The sequence below is a fragment of the Mchenga conophoros genome, linkage group LG3, assembly GCF_057382185.1.
Source record: "Mchenga conophoros isolate Kocher_MC1m ecotype Shallow Benthic linkage group LG3, M_conophoros_male_GT1.1, whole genome shotgun sequence".
In the NCBI taxonomy this organism is placed as follows: domain Eukaryota; kingdom Metazoa; phylum Chordata; class Actinopteri; order Cichliformes; family Cichlidae; genus Mchenga; species Mchenga conophoros.
Window position 1 is genome coordinate 36,988,043 of NC_140528.1, and position 19,678 is coordinate 37,007,720.

Here is a 19,678-nt window from a genome sequence, read left to right on the forward strand (position 1 = left end):
AGCTCCATCCCCACAACATTGCTGGCCTTACGGATCAGTTTATTGAGTCTGTTGGCATCTGCGACCCTCAGCCTGCTCCCCCAGCATGCAACAGCATAGAGGATCGCACTGGCCACCACAGACTCGCAGCTCTCACGCTCACTCGTCTGTATAGGGCTTTGGAGTTGACGTCACGCCGCAATGCATTGTGGGAGCGCAGCTCCATTTTCGGGGTCTACGAATCAAAACAAACACACTGTGTTGGAACAACGACGACAAGAAACATGCTTAAAAGCAGCTCAAAAGAAAACGGACGGTATAGAGACCGATTGCGTCCAGAGGCGAAGCAGCGGTACTTGAAAAAAAATAGAGTGCATCGCAAATCTGGACCCATTTGAAATACGGCAGTGGAGTAAAGACCCAGACGACTTACCGCCACTGTCCTACCCCGATATCTTCACGTATCTTGTTTGTGGAGTAAGCGCTTAGACAGCGAACCAGTTTCGTAATTACAAGTCACTGGAGGCGCACATCCAATTTACAAATGGCTGGGTGCAAGATTTGGCTATTTTCAAGCCGCCAAACTCTGAGTACGTCGTCAAAGTAAGTCAGCTGGAGTGCATCGAGTGAAATAGCCATTTTCCACCCCCCACCATAATTAATGTTATACCTCTATCATTGAACTGCTAAAATATCGTTATCATATTATATGCCCGTAATTGTAAAGTACATGCAAGTTAACACATTGATAATCGGGTAAATTATTAACGCCAATTTGTGTCCTTCCTGTCTCATTTCATTTATTGTCTTTACATCAACCAATCAAGTCACTCCATTCTATGTTTGATCGCAATTTCTATAACTTCTGAGACCACCAACGATGATATTATTCAGCTATAAAGTGTGATGTGAACATATTTAGAACTTACCGGAATGAAAATGTCTTGAGCACACCAGCTGATATCTGGAGACGTAACAGAACTTGATATCAGCTCGTCTCACGGCTGCTATCCAGGCTAGACGCCTTCGTTTGGTAATATCCGATACATGAGCTCCTTCATGTTGCTTCCAGGTTGGGAAAGCATAAAAAGACAATCAAAACTTATTCCCGTGCCGGTCGTAAGATCGAACATTGCAGCCGACAACACAGCAAGTACGAACCATGGCTATGCTTTGGCTCCTTACTTAGACCCCCAAAATGGCGGATCGGGCCAAAATCCTTTCCACGCCCACCCCCGTGACATCACGCTCCAAAGCCCTATTGAGTGAAGGAGGAAGCGCGCGAACCCACCTACTGGAGCCCTGAGGCATTAACAATGGATCGACGCACAATCAACCCAGGCAAAACTTTCACTACTTATCTCCCTCTATATTCCCACTGCATATTCTATTCGAAAACAGTCAAAGCAACAAATAAAACATTAATAAGGGCATGACATGAAATGTAAGGAACAGAGATGTACAACTTCAAAACTAATCAAATTTATGATCCACCACATTTATATTTTTGTTCACAGCCATGTAGACAGAGAGGCAGAGAGAGACAGTGCTGTCACTGAGCTACATGTGTCACAGCTCAGATGAGGCCCACACATGTGTGTTATCTGTTGTTGCTACACACAGTTAAGATATGGAACATGTGAACATGAGACATATGAAGAGACTGAACAGATAAAATGTCCTTTATATCCATCAGTGACTTTTTATTCTTTTAAACTTGTGCTGCTTCTTTTTGACTCGAGTTAGTGTGACACTGATGGAGCTTCTTGCTGCAGTGTGTTTGGGTTTGGCTGATAACACTGGTCATGCATGTTTCCTTCATGCTCTGTGGTAAAAGTGCATCAGTCTGCAGCTCTGTGGCCGTCCTTCTTCTTTTTCTCAGAAACATCCTGATTTCTTTGTTCTCACTGTTTTGCAGAGGTGTTAAGATTAAAAAATAAAAACTGTGAAAAGTTGCTGCTATTTATAAAAAGACACCATTTAATGCTTTTAATAAGCTTAAAAGAACAGAATGAAATGTCTCCATCGCTGTAGTGTAATAATATCACAGCACTGTTGCAGTAATTTTAATGTGTTTATTGTACAGAGACTGATTCAGCTGTGATCTACTCAGCAGTGACAACTGAAGACGTCCGTTATGGACAAACAACCATCAGAACAAGGAGGCCCAGGTACAGCTGCTCTTTATCTTTGACTGTGGACAGAGACAAGCGTTTCCCTTTTTACATGGTAAAAAGAAGATGACCACTGAAGGTGGAATGGTGAAAATGATTGTCATATATTTTAAAACTAACCCAGAGACATAAAAACACCTGATCTCCAGTCTCTAGACGCAGTGAGGCTCCATTAGAAGCTGTTCCGAAATGTGAGGCCTGACGCTCCCACGCTGAAAAATGCGTTCTCCATTCTTAAACAACACAACAGCTGCACCATGTTTTAGTTATAGCAGCAAGTCAAAACTAATCACATGTTAGGGCTCTTGGTTTTGTGCTTGTGGGTGAAAATGTTATTTTCAAGCTTTTCTTCGTCACATTTTAATATTTGCATTCCTGTTGCCATAGTGCCTGAAGGCTCTTACAATTTAAAAAGAAAAAGAAAAGATTTTACCGGAGGAATTCTCACCTTTTACCTTTGGGCCAGTATTCGTAGAACATTCAGTGTTAACCTGTTCATAGGCCCTAGAATGTTGAATTCAGGATCCAGCAGATGTTTGTGAGGTACATTTTGGAAGAGCTGGATAAACATCGTCTAACTTTTCTTTGCTCTCCAGTATCATTGCAGGAAAATGCAGGTTTTATTAAAACTGACAATTTAACACTCAATCCCAAAAACAGACTTGACATGTTTCCATGAAGACTGCTTCATAAATCAACAGCTCTGAAAATCCATTAAAAACAGTAATGTAGAACATGATCGCTCTCACTCTGTGTCTCTAAAAAACCCAGCAAACTGGTGATCACTTCAACAAAATGGGCATAGTTTATGGCTTTATCAGCTGCAACACCATGTAGCACCTGGATCCCCACCCTGCAGGCCCTATAGGTGTCTGACCTCCAAGCCTTGTTGCATATGTCCCTCTGAGGTGCTTGTGCAGTAGCAGTAGCTGTACTAGTAGAACAAGAAGTAGTGGCAGTAAGAGTATTAGTATTGTGCAACAACCAGGCTTCACGAGCAGTCACTCTTCTGGCTTACAAATGGTGAAAACATGTCATGTGCACATGCCACACTCTTAACTGTGAATCAGAAATTTTGAGAGGCGAATTGGAAAAGCAGTTTAAAATTCTGGTTTAGCATAGACCAGAGGCGGAGCCAGACATTTGAAATGCCCGGGGCTTAGCCCTAAAGGGTAGTATGCATGTGGGTTTTGTTTTTTTTGTTTGTTTTTTGTTTGTTTTTGTTTTTTTTTGGGGGGGGGGGGGGGGGGGGGGTTAGAAATGACTGAATGATTAATTGGCTCTGTTTTGAGTTTTGTTCAAAAAAGAATGACTTCATATCGGGAAAAATATATATCACATGTGCAGGACACCTTAAACTAGTTTTTTAATTAAGCAGCAAGGCAGAACAAGGTCGGGGCTGCATCAAGACACGAGGACTAAACCTCAATTCAACCAGACCCAGAACTGATCCAGAATTAAAACAGGACTACAACAGTTCAAAACCAGGACTACTGAGGACTTAACCAAGACAGAACCACAATCAGAACTAGATGATAGTAGCACTAAAAATCATCATAGACCTGCACTACACTTATTTTTTAATTCTACCAAAGTACAATATTTAGATTCAGAAAATTTTTTATCCGAGGTTCGACTAGCTGCCCTTTTTCTCCGGTTCTGTTCATAATTTTTATGGACAGGATTTCTAGGCGCAGCCAAGTGGCGGAGGGCTTTCACTTTGGTGGCCTCAGAATCTCATCTCTGAGTTTTGCGGATGATGTGGTTCTGTTGGCTTCATCGGGTGAGGGCCTCCAGCTCGCACTGGAACGGTTCGCAGCTGAGTGTGAAGCAGCGGGAATGAGGATCAGCACCTCCAAATCTGTGGCCATGGTTCTCAGCTGGAAAAGGGTGGAGTGCCCACTCCGGGTCAGGGATGAGTTCCTGCCCCAAGTGGAGGAGTTCAAGTATCTCGGGGTCTTGTTCGCGAGTGATGGGAGAAGGGAGCCGGAGATCGACAGACGGATTGGGGCTGCAGCTGCAGTAATGCGGACGCTGCACCGGTCCGTCGTGGTGAAGAGGGAGCTGAGTGTAAAAGCGAAGCTCTCAATTTACCGGTCGATCTACGTCCCTACCCTCACCTATGGCCACGAGCTGTGGGTAGTGACCGAAAGAACGAGATCGCGGATACAAGCGGCAGAAATGAGCTTCCTCCGAAGGGTGGCTGGCCTCTCCCTTAGAGATAGGGTGAGAAGTTCGGCCATCCGGGAGGGGCTCAGAGTAGAGCAGCTGCTGCTCCACATCGAAAGGAGCCAGCTGAGGTGGTTCGGGCATCTGACAAGGATGCCCCCTGGGCGCCTCCTGGGTGAGGTGTTCCAGGCATGTCCCACCGGGAGGAGGCCCCGGGGCAGACCCAGGACACGCTGGAGAGATTATATCTCTCGGCTGGCCTGGGAACGCCTTGGTATTCCCCCGGATAAGCTGGAGGAGGTGGCTGGGGAGAGGGAGGTCTGGGCCTCTTTGCTTAGGCTGCTGCCCCCGCGACCCGGCCTCGGATAAAGTGGATGAAGATGGATGGAAAATTTTATATAATTATTTAGCCTTGTTGTGCAAACAAGCCTGCATAACTTAATAAATACAGAATTTGAAAAATAGCAAACCTAAAAAGAAACATGAGTACCTGTGATACGGTGATACTTTTGGTAAACAACCATTTGACTAACATGTGTGTCTCACCTGCTCTTGTTCATCGCTGTTCTGTTCCTCTCTCTCCCTCTTTGTGCTGACAATCATCAAATATACAGTTGAAACCAGATATTTACAAACTCTTCAGATAAAAACAAACACTTTTTAATTGTAACATCAAATCAGACTAAATGTTTATTTTTTTAGATTGATAAATATATTATTTATCAATAACAATATTTGTTAACTTTAAGAGTAAAGAGAGAAACTATCTGTATTTCTTAATTGTAAATGGCACCAAATTGTATTCAAACTTCTTTTCCTGGTGTTTTGGTTGACATCTCTTGATGTTCCCATGTCACAGAAACAGGCTCTGTGTTTTGCCTTATATGCATCCACAGCTGTGCCACCAGTTTACTCACATGGACTCTACTAAACTATCAGAAGCTTCTTCAGCTCAGAATGGAATCGTCTGGAGTTTTCTTATTAATTAACAAACTTAGTGTATATGTACTCCTAAATATGATGAAAGTGATAAAAATAGCTCTGTCTCTCTTTATTCTGACATTTAACTAATTCAAAAGATATTTCAATATTTATTTATTTATTTATTTATTTATTTATTTTTTCTCAAATCTCTTTATTTGGTTTTCCAGTGTTCTTTATCATAAAGGCTACTAAGATTCAAATATAAATGATTGCATATATACAATAGGAAAAAACAAAGTAAAAACAAAACAACAACAACAAAAAAGGCAACAACAAACAACGTTGGACAGAGGATGCTATTTATCGAACTACCAATAAGGCTCAGTGACCATTTATATCTGTACAGTATTGAAGAAATCTATAAAAGGTTGCCAGGTTGAATGGAATTCCTCCAACCTCCCCTTTAGTAGGAGTTTAATTCTTTCCAGCTGCAAGTGTCTCAATACATCTTGTATTAATGCTGATGTGGTAGGAAGCACCTTTTGTTTCCAGTTTAATAGAATCAAACGGCGTGCCAGCAGCGTCACAAAACGTATCACATTATTTTGGGTGGCTGATAGGTCTACAACAACCGGCTTCACTCCAAATAAAGCACAGATTGGGTCTGGATTAAGTGTTTTTTTAGAATTTTAGACAAGATATGAAAGACATTATTCCAATATGTTGTTATACAGGGACAAGTCCAAAACATATGCGCCAGTGAAGCAGGTTGCTGTTTACATCTTTTGCAGGACGAGTTTACGTTGGGGAACATTTTTGACAGTTTCAACTTTGATAAATGGAGTCTATGTAGCACTTTAAACTGTAAGAGTCCATGACGAATGCAAACAGAGGAAGAGTGTACATTTTCCTGGGCTTTTTTCCATTGATTGTCTGTAATTCTCGTACCAAGGTCACGCTGCCAGGCCTCTTTCAGATAGTCAAGTGTGACAGTTCCATCCAGTTGTGACAAAGCGTTGTGAATTTTTGTTATTAGTCCTTTCTTGAGTGGATCAAACTGAAATAAGTTATCTAAGGCAGAGTCTGGGGGCCGACCTGGAAAAGATGGAAAAAGCTTCCCTACAAAGCTTCTGATCTGTAAGTATTTGAAAAAGTCATTACTGTGCAAGTCAAATTTTCTTGCAGTTGCCGGAATGTGGGAAAAACCTTGTTGATGAATAAATCCTTTATTGAGTGCAGCCCCTTGTGGTTCCATTGGAGAATTAAATGTTTGAGAGTGATGGTGCGAATGATGCGTTATTCATGAGTGGAGTTAGTATGGAAGCTTCCTTCCACCCGAAATGTTTCCTTATCTGTGTCCAGATTTTAATTGTATGAGAGACTACAGGATTTTTAAAGTCATGTTTAGGGATAGGGAGAGCTGAATAGATCACAGCTTCTAATGAGGAGGGGTAGCAGCTTTCATTCTCCATCGTTGTCCAGTCGGCCCCCTTAGTCCGCAACCAAAACGACATGGAACGAACATTACATGACCAATAATACAGACGGAAGCATGGTAACCCCATCCCTCCCTGACATGTCGGTCTCTGCAGGTAGCTTTTCTTGATTCTTGGATTCTTTCTGTTCCATATGAAATAGGATATTAAGGAGTCTAATTTATTAAAAAAGGCTTTATTAATCACAATAGGGATACACTGAAATAAAAATAAGAATTTGGGAAGAATATTCATTCTAACAATGTTTATCCTCCCTGCTGGTGAAATTGGTAGATTAATCCATTTGTCTATGTTATTTTTGGTTTCATCATATAGTTTAGAGAGATTGTGTTTAAATAAACCACAATAATCCTGAGTGACATTTATTCCAAGATATTGGAACTGTTTAGAAACCCGGAATGGCAAGGTACTGAAACAACTTGGGTTACCTATTGCTTTAGAGTTGTCATGGTCCTGAGTCTGAGGACTCAGTGTTTTGTTTCCTTATGCTTTTGTTCATTCCGAGTGTGTATTCTGTTGTGATTTTGCCATTTGTTAGGTTTTCTGTTCTCTGCCTGCCTGCTCCCACTTCTCTGTGTTCCCTCTGTCTGTCCATGGTGTTATTGTGTCTGCTCATGAGTCTGCCTGTCAAGTTCAGTGTCCTGTCTGGTTCTGTGTCTGTTTCCTGTTTTATTCTGAAAGTTCATGTCTCATGTCAGTGTGTTCAGTTTTACCTCTCCCCTGTCTCGTTATGCCCATTAGTTCCAGCTGTGTCCCCTCCTGTGTGCCATTTCCTGATTACCTGGTGTGTGTATTTATAGTTGGTGTCTGCTTCTCGTGGCGTCGTCTGTATTTCTCTGTGAACCTCCCGTGTAGTCTGCACTGTTCCATGTTTCTTCGTGTCTCTCTGCTCCTCGCTTCATGTCCTCCATTTTTGCATTAGGTTTCCCAGTTTAGGTTTATGTTCGGTTCTGCCCACACCTTGGTTTTGTGCACTGTAAATAAAACCCACTTGCACCTCCGCCATTGTCTGCTATTGGATCCTCCTTTCTCACCCTCCACACGACTGCCGCCCCAGCCGTGACAGAACGACAAATTAAGAGTGTAATATCTTTATTAAGTTGTTATTTATTAATGCATACATAATAATGTGCTCAGTGACATAAAGGTCCCCTTTCCAGAGTTTGTGTGCTGCGTAGCTTTTTTCTCTTTGTTTTAGTTGTTTTGTTTTTCCATCTTCTATTCACAACCCAGTGTTTAAAATGTTTAAAAGGTTAAATAATATGCTTATTTAATAATGTTCTACAAAGAGGTCAATGTGTTTGGGATCTTATTAGATCTCTCAGAAAAGCTGTCAGAGCAAAACTTTTTTTCTTTCATAATAACAGCTTAATGTTAAACCGCTGAGTCCATCTAAAACATGTTTGTGCATCAGGACCAACCTGATACATAGAGTTCTGCTGGAGGATGTTGCTTAGTGGCAAAACATTGGTCTGATTGAGCTTTTTGGTTGTTCAGAACTCACTCAGCCTTTGGAGTTAGTTTTTAGGACATCCTGATAATAATGAACTACATTAGTCCAGCCTAGAAGCAATAATAATATTACTTTAAGATAATAATAACAATAATATTTCAGGTTGTTAGAGATTTACAGTTATCAAACAGTTAGGTGAATAAACAACACTGAGACACTTGGAGACTGTTAACGTGCTGCACGGGTGAGAGCTCAGAGAGAGACTCACTCACACCGAGCTGCAGTAGTTTGTCTTTATTTATAGTAAGCAGGGTGAAACAAGCATAGCAGTTTCCTTTAATTTTGCATACGTGTGTGTGTGTGTGTGTGTGTGTGTGTGTGTGTGTGTGTGTTAATCTCTCGCGGTAAATGTCACAGGGTGAACTTCCTGTTTCTAGAGACAGAGCGAGTAGTACATTTTGTTCTTTTCCTATTAAGAGTAAAATATGAACATATACTTTAATGTATATAAAGTATGTTTGCTTGGTATGTGAAGGAAACTGTTTCCAGGGCCTACTCCGTGGATCGGCTTCCTCCGAGGCGTGGACGTCTATCAGCAGAGAATGTCCCTTAGTCTGTAACACAGTCAAATATATTCTCAAGTAATATTCAAGCATGCCATTCAGCGTGTTAGTACGAGCAGCTCGGGAGCAGCTTGGGAGAACAAGAAAACAGAGACTGCTTTAGATTGTCTTCCCAAAGTGACTCAACTTTATTCACAAGTACAACAGTTTATATAGAGGGTAAAATTCATGAGACAGCAGATTATCAGTTTAAACCAGTACAGACCAAGATAAGGCAGCGTCTTCCTGCCCTTGGGTGAAGAAGCATCCTTTGTGTAGTTTATTAGTTCAGCTACAATTGTGATTATCTCAGCGACATATTTTCAAGGCACAAAACGAAGAGTTCTTACATTAGTGAAATCTGAAACAAACCATTTGGCCTTCAACAGGCGTCTAAAAGATTAAGAAACTAATGTAGCTGAGGGAGTGATCTCTGTGGTATTTCAACCTTGTACCAGCCTGTGATTCTCACACATCAATTCTTGGGTCAAAGAGAAAAATAACTAAAACAAAGGGGCCTTATTGAATGACAGAGTTTTCCTGCATAATGTCACTATAAAACAATATCCAGTAAATGCTCCCATGGTACTAAAATACCTAACAGTATGTAAACCAAGCAAACAAATCAGGAAGAGGAATCATTGATCAATGACTGCTGAACATAAACCTTATAAAAGCGTTTCTTCCTTAACACAGCTGAATACCTCATGAAGTTCCTCAACAGAGTGCCAAGAGTGTGCAAAGCAGTGATCAAAGCAAAGGTTGACTATTTAAAAAAATATAACATAAACATAACCAAACATATTTATTTATAGTTATTTCATTCTTTTTTCTTTACTACAAAATTACACATGTGTTCATTTAGAGTTTTGGTGCCTTCAGTAACAATCTACAAAATAAAGAAGTAAAAATAAAGTAAAAAGAAGTAAAAATGAAAAGCTGTGTCCAAACTGTGTGTATTATGTAGAAACGTCTCCACTAGTTTCACATAAGCATGATCTCACAAAATAATTTTTTAATCCAGCAGACCTGACGTTATTTTGTCCCTCCAAAGCGTAAAACACAACAAAATCATCCTGATTCCTCACAGGATTGTGGCATAATATTACACAGAATATGACACCTCAGCTCTATAGAAGATGGATGGACTAAGCAAATTTAGTCCATCCATCTTCCTCTGCTTATCCAGGGACTGTCACTAACCAAATTTTTAAGCAGGAGAAAAAATAGCACTTTTAAGGACATGAAAAGCTTTATCGACAAAAACAAGGCACCCTGCCCCTGTAATCTTTTATTTACAATATTGTATTTGGTTAAAATGTTCTGATGGTTCAAATATTTTATATTATTTAGTTGTTGCAAAATAATGTGTGTGCCAGTCTCCAATGAGACATTTACAAGTGTGTAACAATATACTATGTCTATATACACTCAACAAAAATATAAACGCAACACCTTTGTTACTGCTCCCATTCCCCATGGGATGGACGTAGAGACCTAAAATTCATTCCAGATACACAATATAACCAACCCTCCCAAACAGTGGTCACAAATCAGTCCAAATGTGTGGTAGTGGGCACATCTGCCATATTGAGATAATCCATCCCACCTCACAGGTGTGCCACATCAGGATGCTGATCTGACATCATGAGTAGTGCACAGGTGTACCTCAGACTGCCCACAACAAAAGGCCACCCTGTAGTTTCTGACACTTTGCATGTTTAGCATGAGGCTAAAATTCCCCCTCAGTGGGTCACTGGTGACCTGCTGGATGTTCAGAGGTTCATTAAATCCAACATGACTAAAAACTCAAATGTCAAAGGAAATAAACAAAATATTTAAAGTCAATCATTCTGATCATAATTGTACTTTGACCTTTAACCTCTCTGCTCTGTGTTGTTTCCTCTTTCAGACCAGAAAACCATCACAGCTGAGTCTGGACAGAACGTCACTCTGACATGTCGAGCTCCAAACAACAAGATCATAGTTGTAAAGTGGAGCAGAGCTGATCTGGGAGAAGAATATGTGCTTTTGTACCGGGACGGTCACTTTGATCCAGATGACCAGCATCCATCTTTTAAGAACCGGGTGGATCTGCAGGACAGACAGATGAAGGATGGAGACGTGTCTTTGATTCTGAAGGATGTGACGATTAATGATACTGGAACATATGAGTGTCATGTTATGTGTGGTGCGGTGCTCTGAACGGATAATTGGAGGTGAGCTTCCCTCCCTCCAAGACATCTACAGGAAGCGGTGCCTGAGGAAAGCGGGGAGGATCATCAAGGACTCCAGTCACCCCAGCCATAAACTGTTCAGACTGCTTCCATCAGGAAGGAGGTTCTGCAGCATCCGGTCCCGTACCAGCAGACTGAGAGACAGCTTTTTCCATCAGGCCATCAGACTGCTGAACACGTCATAGACACCTCAGCTTCACTACTGGAACTTCAACATTATGCACTCCACACTGTATATAAATGCCACTTGTTTTGCACATATTCAACTCTGTATATTTTATATATTTTATTATTATTATTATTATTATTATTATTTTATTTTATTTTTTTACTATTTAATTTGTAAAAATGTGTATACACACACACACACACACACACACACACACACACACACACACACACACGTAGGAAAATATTTAGTATACACATCCAGAAATGCATACACTATTATATATTGTACATATATTTATTAGTTTCAGATTAGCCATTCTTGTATTTTGCTCGTTTGTGTTGTTGTGTTTGCACATCTCTGTTGCTTGTGGGGCTCGCACACAAGAATTTCACTCGCATGTGCTGTGACAGTGTGCCTGCACATGTGATGTGACAATAAAAAGTGATTTGATTTGATTTGATTTCAGCATCGCTCCGCACATCATACCTGTGAGATGACAGACAGCAGTGTGGAGGAGAGTGCGACACAAAACACAGAAATATGACTGACAGCTGCAAACGAAGCAGCATCTGCTGCAGGTGAAAGATATTGGGACTAGCAGAGCAGAGTGGCTTCACTGTAAAACAAAATTAGCAGTGAGTGTGAAAAGTTTCTGTGTGTGGAGTTCAACACCGTCCACTCAGAAGCTGCATCACTGGATGGTAGATTTAAAAAGCTTGCATTCAGTGACAACAGAGCTGTTGATGAGGCACTTCAGAGAATAACTGCAGCAGCAAAGTGCACTCCCACCCAGCTCCACCATTACAGGGCCAAGTGAAGGAGGAGCCACAGACGTCTGCTGTGTGGAGCCTCTTTGATGAAAGAGCTACAGGAGATGCTGCAAAGAGAAATACTACAGCTGATGTTATGATGGAGATGAAATGTTATCTTGAGGAGCCCCTCATCCAACAAGGAGAAGGCCCACAGAGCTGGTGGGAGGCCAAGGCCACAGTCTTTCCCTACCTGTTGAAGGTGATGGAGGGGAGACTGTGCATTGTGGCAACATCTGTTCCTTTGGAGGGTCTTCTCAAAAACTGGGCAGATACTAAGGAGAAAGCACATCAGCCCATCCAAGCTGAGGCAGCTGGTTTTTCTGAATGTCGACCTGCACTGAGGACAAACTGTTTGGCTGCTGAGTTTGGTTCTGTTCTGTGGATTTGTTTACAGTGGGGCTTTTTGTGTTGAATTAAACTTAAAGGTTTGATTAAAATATTAAACAACAGTAAGAATGCCTGCTTTTGTGACAGAACAAAAACACAAAATTAGGCAATTATAAGGCTTTTCATAAAAACACTACATGCAAAAGGGTTTGTCAGCACACAAAGCATTCACATTTGCCAAGTAAAGCTAAAGTATGAGGCTACAGAGGATAATAACTTAAGAGACATTTGGGAGCCACGAGACGTGCAAGATAATCCAGAGCTTAGATCTAAATAAGGAAGTCTTAACTCAGTAATGGAGAATATCCTCACACATTAAGAAGCACCGAGGGAGGGAAGTCCTTCATTACTCTGTCAGTCAGGTAGGTGATCAGTGAAGAACAGCACAGAATCTATGTACCTGCATGTTCAGCTCAATTTGTGGATGCAATAAGAAGTAAAGTGAGAGTGATCAGCTTACCAGTGACTGTGATATTAACCAGGTTACTGATGGCACCATTACTGGACTCACACCAGTAAACTCCGGTGTCGTGAGGCACCAGCGTACTGATTGAACATGATTGATCACGTTGCTGTTGTCCCCGCCCATCTCCACACTCAGCCCTCTGCAGTTTGCTTGTGTTTCTCCTCACAGTCCAATCAGAAAAGCTTTGGTCCTCCTCACAGATTACAGTCACAACATCTCCCTCAGAGAAATCAGAGCTGTGAGGAAGAGGAGAGGTTAGATATTACTCACGACTGAACTTCTGGGACCGCTCCGCCCCCTGGTGGCCTGATTTGATAGTGAAAAATTATTTTCTACCAGGCTGATGTAATAAAGCTGTGGAATCAGGACTGAGGTTTCGGGCATTTCCCCTCGGCTATTTGCAAGTAAGAAGAGCAAACATCTGAAGAGGCACAAGCTCCAACATTTTAGTAATATGAAGAACAACTTTGTTGCTTGACCAGCACGTTGTGGCCTGCAGCCTTCATAGGTTTAAGGTTTAAAAACATTTTTAGGATTATTTGGTTCAGTGGAAACTACTGCTACTGACAGTGAAAACATTTGCAGACCTTTTCAGAGGATGAGCATTTGTTCGAGGGTCCACTTTCTGCCCTGAGCCTGGTTCTGCCGGAGGTTTCTTCCTGTTAAAAGGGAGTTTTTCCTTCCCACTGTCGCCAAAGTGCTTGCTCATAGGGGGTCATATGATTGTTGGGTTTTTCTCTGTATCTATGAAGCGCCTTGAGGCAACTTTTGTTATGATTTGGCGCTATATAAATAAAATTGAATTGAATTGAATTCTGCCAGCTCTTCATTTCTGTGTATGCACAGGATTCTCTCCCTTTCCTCTCCTTTCACTGGTGGGTGAGAGGAAGTGGGCAAATTCTACAAATGTCATTTAAAGATTAAACGACTCACTACATGTTAGCTAGATAACACACATGTCTTAAAGATATAAAGACCTGGATGGCCGCTAACTTTCTGCTTCTTAATTCAGATAAAACTGAGGTTATTGTACTCGGCCCTGAAAATCGTAGTAATATCGTATCTAAGCAGATTCTTACTCTGACATTGTTGGGGATCACTCCTGAATTTACTTAAGCCTTAGAAAAGTAAAGTAGCCTAACAAAGTAGCTAAAATCGTGGACGTACAGCATTTGGACAGAGAGAGTGATATTAATTTTCTTTGCAAACAAACAAGAATCTTCAGGGTGCAATGTGTGCTGGGCAGCAGCCAGGAGCGAGGTCTCTGGTGAACCAATCCCTCGCTACAGATTCTAGCGAAGGGACGAGGCGTGTCACATCTCTGGTGGGGATGGAGCCTCAGTGCTTCTTTTAATATCTCTGAGCTTTCCCAATCACAACTATCTCTACTGAACTTTGGCTCCGTCTAAACAGTTCTTTGAATTACTTACTAAAACAATATATGACAGTAATGAGAAAGTGGCCACTTTCATGAGTAAATCATGTAAGCCTTATAAGATTTACTTATATGTAGTCTATGTTGTGATTCTACTGGTGTTACTGGTTCTGCTGGTGAGACGATGTGTTCACAGGAAACTTGAAAGTTTGTACATATTCATTCTTATTCATCGTGGTATTTTGTTTCCATTCTGTCATCATAATTTGGTCCATTTAGATTCTTAAATCATAAAAGTGTTTACTTTAACTCATTTCAGCAGATGGAGAAGATGACATCACCAGTGACATCACATACAGTGTTGTGAAATCATCAAATCCTCAACAACCTCCAGTCAAAGAAACCAGAGATGGAGGTTTGTGTGTTCACCCAGGTGTCATCCACATACCTGAACCAATGACTTGGTGGTGTTTCAGGGTAGGATAGCAAAGCCCTCTTTCCCACGTCTTCCATATACAAGTTGCCCACAATGGGTGAAACTGGGGAGCCCACGGCACACCCACGTTCCTGCCTGTAGAACTGACCCTTGTATGTGAAACAGGTGGAATTAAGACACAGTTTCAAAAGCAAGCACACCTGGTCCAACAGCCTTGTCTTGTTCTAACTGCTTCAGACAGTCTGTCACCCTCGTCCTGTGACCACTTCCTGGGTCTCTTTCAGTCTTCAAATATAAAGTTTTTACAGCTTATAGATTTTAAGTTCTGCTCCAATTATTTGGGTAAAGATAATAAACACTTTGATGGCCAATAAGTGAAAGTGAAAATGTGATAAACGAATAATATAATTAATAAATAATAAATAATTATATTTTTTGATAAGTGAAGTTCACTGAACTAAAAGGAAATTTTGGTTTGATGATGGTTGACATGTTTTCCAAATAGAAGTTTTTCCTCTAGTGAGGAGATGCAGGTGCAGCAGAGCATTGCTGGAAGAAATGATCCCAAGGGTGGAATCTCCTGAGAAATCTTCAGAGACCCAGCGAGAAGTAGGGACCATAGCTGACAGCCCAGGCAGGGGTTGAGGTCAAAGGTCATGCTGTTTGGGGACCTACTGGTCATCATGAGAAGATTCTGGAACCACAGCAATGACCATAAAGCTGCACTGGATGGAGAGCTGTGCCACGGGGCTTTCCAGAGGTAATCACGAGGAGATTGTGGACAACAGATGGAGATCTGAAGGATGAGGGGAGCGTTCCAAGCTCCAATCGACAGTGCAGAGAGGAAGTTCAAGGATGGCATCATGATTCTGTGAACAGAAAGCAGAAGCTATGGTGGTGACGGGGAATGACTGACAGCAATTTCCTATGAACATCACCTAATGCTGTGTCACTGTGCTATGCATGCTTTGACACTCTGAAGAGGGTCTTCCTTTGTGTCATTGTTGTTGTCATTTGCATCATGAACAAGACTGCTGAAGTGACTCAACAGGTGGGGTTACAACAGCAGTAAAATCATTGAATCCAATACCCTTTCCAAAAAAGGTTTTCTGCAGAGACGAAAGGACAATAGAGGAGTCATAAGTATCCCCCCACAGGAAGAATGCATGAAATGAGGTGATGAGGGTTGATAGAGGCCATAAAACAGGAGTGCTGACAAAGGCCTGCAGCCTTGAAGACAACTGAAAGCCACATTGACAAACAGCAAAACTAACTGGTGTGTTTGTTATACCCATGTCTGCATACATTTGGACTCTGGTCATATGGACAGTGATAGAAACAACTGGAAGAGACATTTATGAAGCTCTGAGGAACTCAAACCACTCTGCATGTGTGATTTACACACCTGGAGGAGATGCACCACAAAGCTGGAATGATTTTGCAAATGTTAATTTCTATGTTTGACTGTTAACATTCATTTGCTTACTTGGAGGGTGTCAATGGAAAATTGTATTTAGTAGTCAGTATAATCTTTTAGTGATATAAGTTTGCATATGGTAGAATGCTGCATGTAACATTCTAGGGTGTTCACCCCACATCCTAGGAGCATGAGAGAGGTCGTACCTTGTCTTATTGTTTTATGGCAGGATTAACGTAGCTATGTCTGTTTTAGTCTAAGTGCCTTTTGGTTTGATGAACTGCTGGACTTTGAGACCAGCAGGTTTAGGGAAGATCTTATGGGGCCACACTCTGACCCCCCCCCCCCCCCCCCCCACACACACACACACACACACACACACACACACACCCACCCACCCAATGAAGTATAAAATAAAGACCGGGGCAGTTTCTCAGGCGCGAGTCTCTCAGTCCGGAGACTGCCCTTGCTTGCAAGAAATTCTGTGTGTTTCTCTTCTCTGAGTCTTTGCTGAAGAAGTATTTTAGAATATATTCCTTAACAGAGAGAACGATGCTCGTCACAGTTCTCTCCCTCATGCACGAGCAACACAAAGAGCTCTGGTGACTTGCGTCTTGTCTTTGCCATTGTAGTAGAATTGTCTTGGCGTTCCAGCAATAGGTCTGTGCTAGATGAACGTATCAGCAACCTTCAAACACGTGTGGAGAATTCATTATTTCTTTGACAGATTCTTTAGTAAATAACAGAAAAAAGAAAGTAAGAGAAAAATCACCTGCACAAGTGCCGAGGTAGGTCTCCCTGCAAAATTGGTTTTCCCTTCATCAGGAGCAGCGCTGGGCTGTTTAAATCACGGACAAACAGGATCCTACAGTTGTTTATGTTTTTAAACCCATTTTGCACAGAGAGGCATTTTTTGGAAAATGCATTGATAGTAATATTGAATATTATTACACATCAAAAAAAATAACTACAGTAAAATAATCACATCGTGACGCCTCTGCCTTTCTAAATGGAGGGACAGTAACTGTGTGTGTATGTAAGCGTGTAAAACCTGAAGATGGTAAGATTAACAGTATTTTGTCTCTATCTGCCATTCTGCTATTCATCTCAACAATAATGTGGCGCACAGCGTGGCGTGAAAATAGCCACATGCAATGGAGCAAAATATGGGTGTGTGTGGTTGGAGGATGTGTTCATGCGCACAAAGGGGGGGTGGAAATTTTTCTTGTAAAACAAAGGGGGGCCCAGCAAAAAAAGTTTGGGAACCACTGGTTTAGACGATGTTAGCTCAGAAATATTAGCTTCTGTCATGACTGATGAAGTTACTGGTTAATAAAGTTTCCAGTAAAGTGTTTAATCGCAGCCACAGACTGACGGTAAATATCCCGTTTTTCTTTAGTGCATCTATAATAAATATGTGCAAGTTTCAGTGCTTCGTTTAAACTGTATGATACTTATACTGACCCAGGGTCAGTGTAAAATACAATCCTAGCTGTGTGAACAAAGCCTGGCTCCTTTAATCCTGCATGACAAACCTCAGGATGCAGGTTATTATTACTCTTTCCTGCTGGCACACCTGTCACACCTGAGAGTCAGCTAGAAACTTACAGTGACGTGGACATCATGCAAAGACTGCCAGACTCTGTAATACTGCAAATGATCAGTGACTCAGGTTAACAAAAAAGAAAGTAAGAGGAAATTTAATTCTATAAAACGTGAAAAATTCCACACACATGTAACTCACCACTGTGTGAAGATCACAGGGGAGAAATCGTTTCTCTGAGTCAGAGATGAGTGTCAGTAACACAAAAGTAACACTCAGTGTCATGCAGTGACTTTTACACAACCAGATCAGATGAACCAACTCACACTAAAACATGCATTTTGCTGCACTCTTTACACTTATTTCTTTTCTTTCTGCTCTTTGATGATGAGTGTCAGTAACACAGAAGTTGTCATGGTCCCCGCACCTCGCCAGCTGACAGCAGTCAGGCGCTTTGTTTTGTTTATTCTCCTCTCTCGCCTCTGCTCTCCCTTTCTCTCTCGTCCTCTCCCACTCTCTCTTTCTCCTGCTGGGGCGGAGCTCAGTATGGGCTCCTGCTCCTGGCCCACGCACCTGGAGATGATCAGCACACCTGCCGCTGATTATGAGAATTGGAGTCCTACTTAAGATGGCGAGTCTGCTCTACTCGTCGCTGGATCGTTGAGCCATCAGCGTCAGTCGTCCTGCACTCTGCAAAGTTTGTTCGTGAGTACGTCTGAACCAGGAGACTAACTGTTTCTCTGTCTGTGTATAGATTTCCCCTGGACCTGTTTTCCCTGTGCACGGTGACTGAGCGTGAGCAAGAGTGATGGAGGAAAGAAGAGGAGCTGTGTGTGGTTGCGAGGGCTGTATGGAAATCTCCCCTCCCTGGACTCCTGCCCCTTTCACTCCCGGACCCTGGAACCCTGTGAGTGTGTGTGTGTGTGTGTGTGTGTGTGTGTGTCACCGTGGAGAACACTGTAAATAAATTCACTTTTGATTTGAAGAAACTTGTGGTCTGCGCCTGAGTCTTCTCCACTAATCGTGACAGAAGTAAAACTCAGTGTCATGCAGTGACTTTTACACAACCAGATCAGATGAACCAGCTCACACTAAAACATTTTGCTGCACTCTTTACACTTATTTCTTTTCTTTCTGCTTTCTGAGATAAAAGCTCTTTATCAGTAACTTTTACAACTTCTGGCAGGTTAATGTCTGAACTTTGGAGTGAAACACACCCTTAGTTACAGGAAATAACACCACTGTCTGTAACTAAGTGAATCCACCTTAACACTAGTGATGGGCAGATGAAGCCCCATGAAGCACTGAAGCTTTTCATCCAATTGGTTCACCCCAACGCGAAGCTTCATGAAGCTTCATTTGCTCTAGCAGGACACCTACTGGACGTAAAAATAATAGCTGGCATGAATTTGAAGAGTGTGGCATTTTGCACACAGCCTGTAAATGTCAACAACAAAAGGAGTGTGTAAAACATGTATATTGTAGTGATGGCAGTATACTGTGTATATTTATAGTGGCAGTATGGGAAATGATCATTTGGAAATGCTTGAAATGGAAATGATCATTTACTGTGAGGTGAGGTGTGGTTGGGGTGTGGACAGTGGTTGTGCTTTTGTAACGTTGAGGTATGGTCCTGCCTGTTCACATTTTATTCTGTAAAAACTAAATTTTCACTGCTTTTATGACCTTTTTAGTGGGGAGAACATAGCTAGGATTTAATGATTTAACAAATCTTTTGAATCCTTTGTCCTCCACAATGCTAAATGGCTGGGAGTCCTCAATCACCATGCTGACCAGGTCTTCATCTATTTGAGATTGTTCTCCTGAGGAAAGACAATAAAGATAAAGCACAAATATAAATATCACACACGTAACTTATAACAGTTGTATAATATTGTTATATCATTTAGTAACATTACTGCATCCTATATTATCATTGCATTTGATGGCTCACCTGGTCTTGTTCCACGATCGGTGTCCCCCTTATTCTCATGCAAAGCTCTGTAGTGCCTAAGCATGGATGAGGTGTTGTTGTT

General features: G+C 41.7%; 1 protein-coding gene across 1 annotated transcript in view; it reads left to right on the forward strand.

The window, feature by feature from the left end:
* Positions 1-19,678, forward strand: part of LOC146578470 (cell adhesion molecule CEACAM5-like) — a 146,376-nt gene that overhangs the window by 106,756 nt on the left and 19,942 nt on the right. The window contains exons 7-8 of the mRNA XM_085267815.1: positions 10,710-10,983; positions 11,714-11,724. Coding sequence (XP_085123941.1) covers positions 10,710-10,983; positions 11,714-11,724 — 285 coding nt within the window. The remainder of the gene's footprint in view (positions 1-10,709; positions 10,984-11,713; positions 11,725-19,678) is intronic.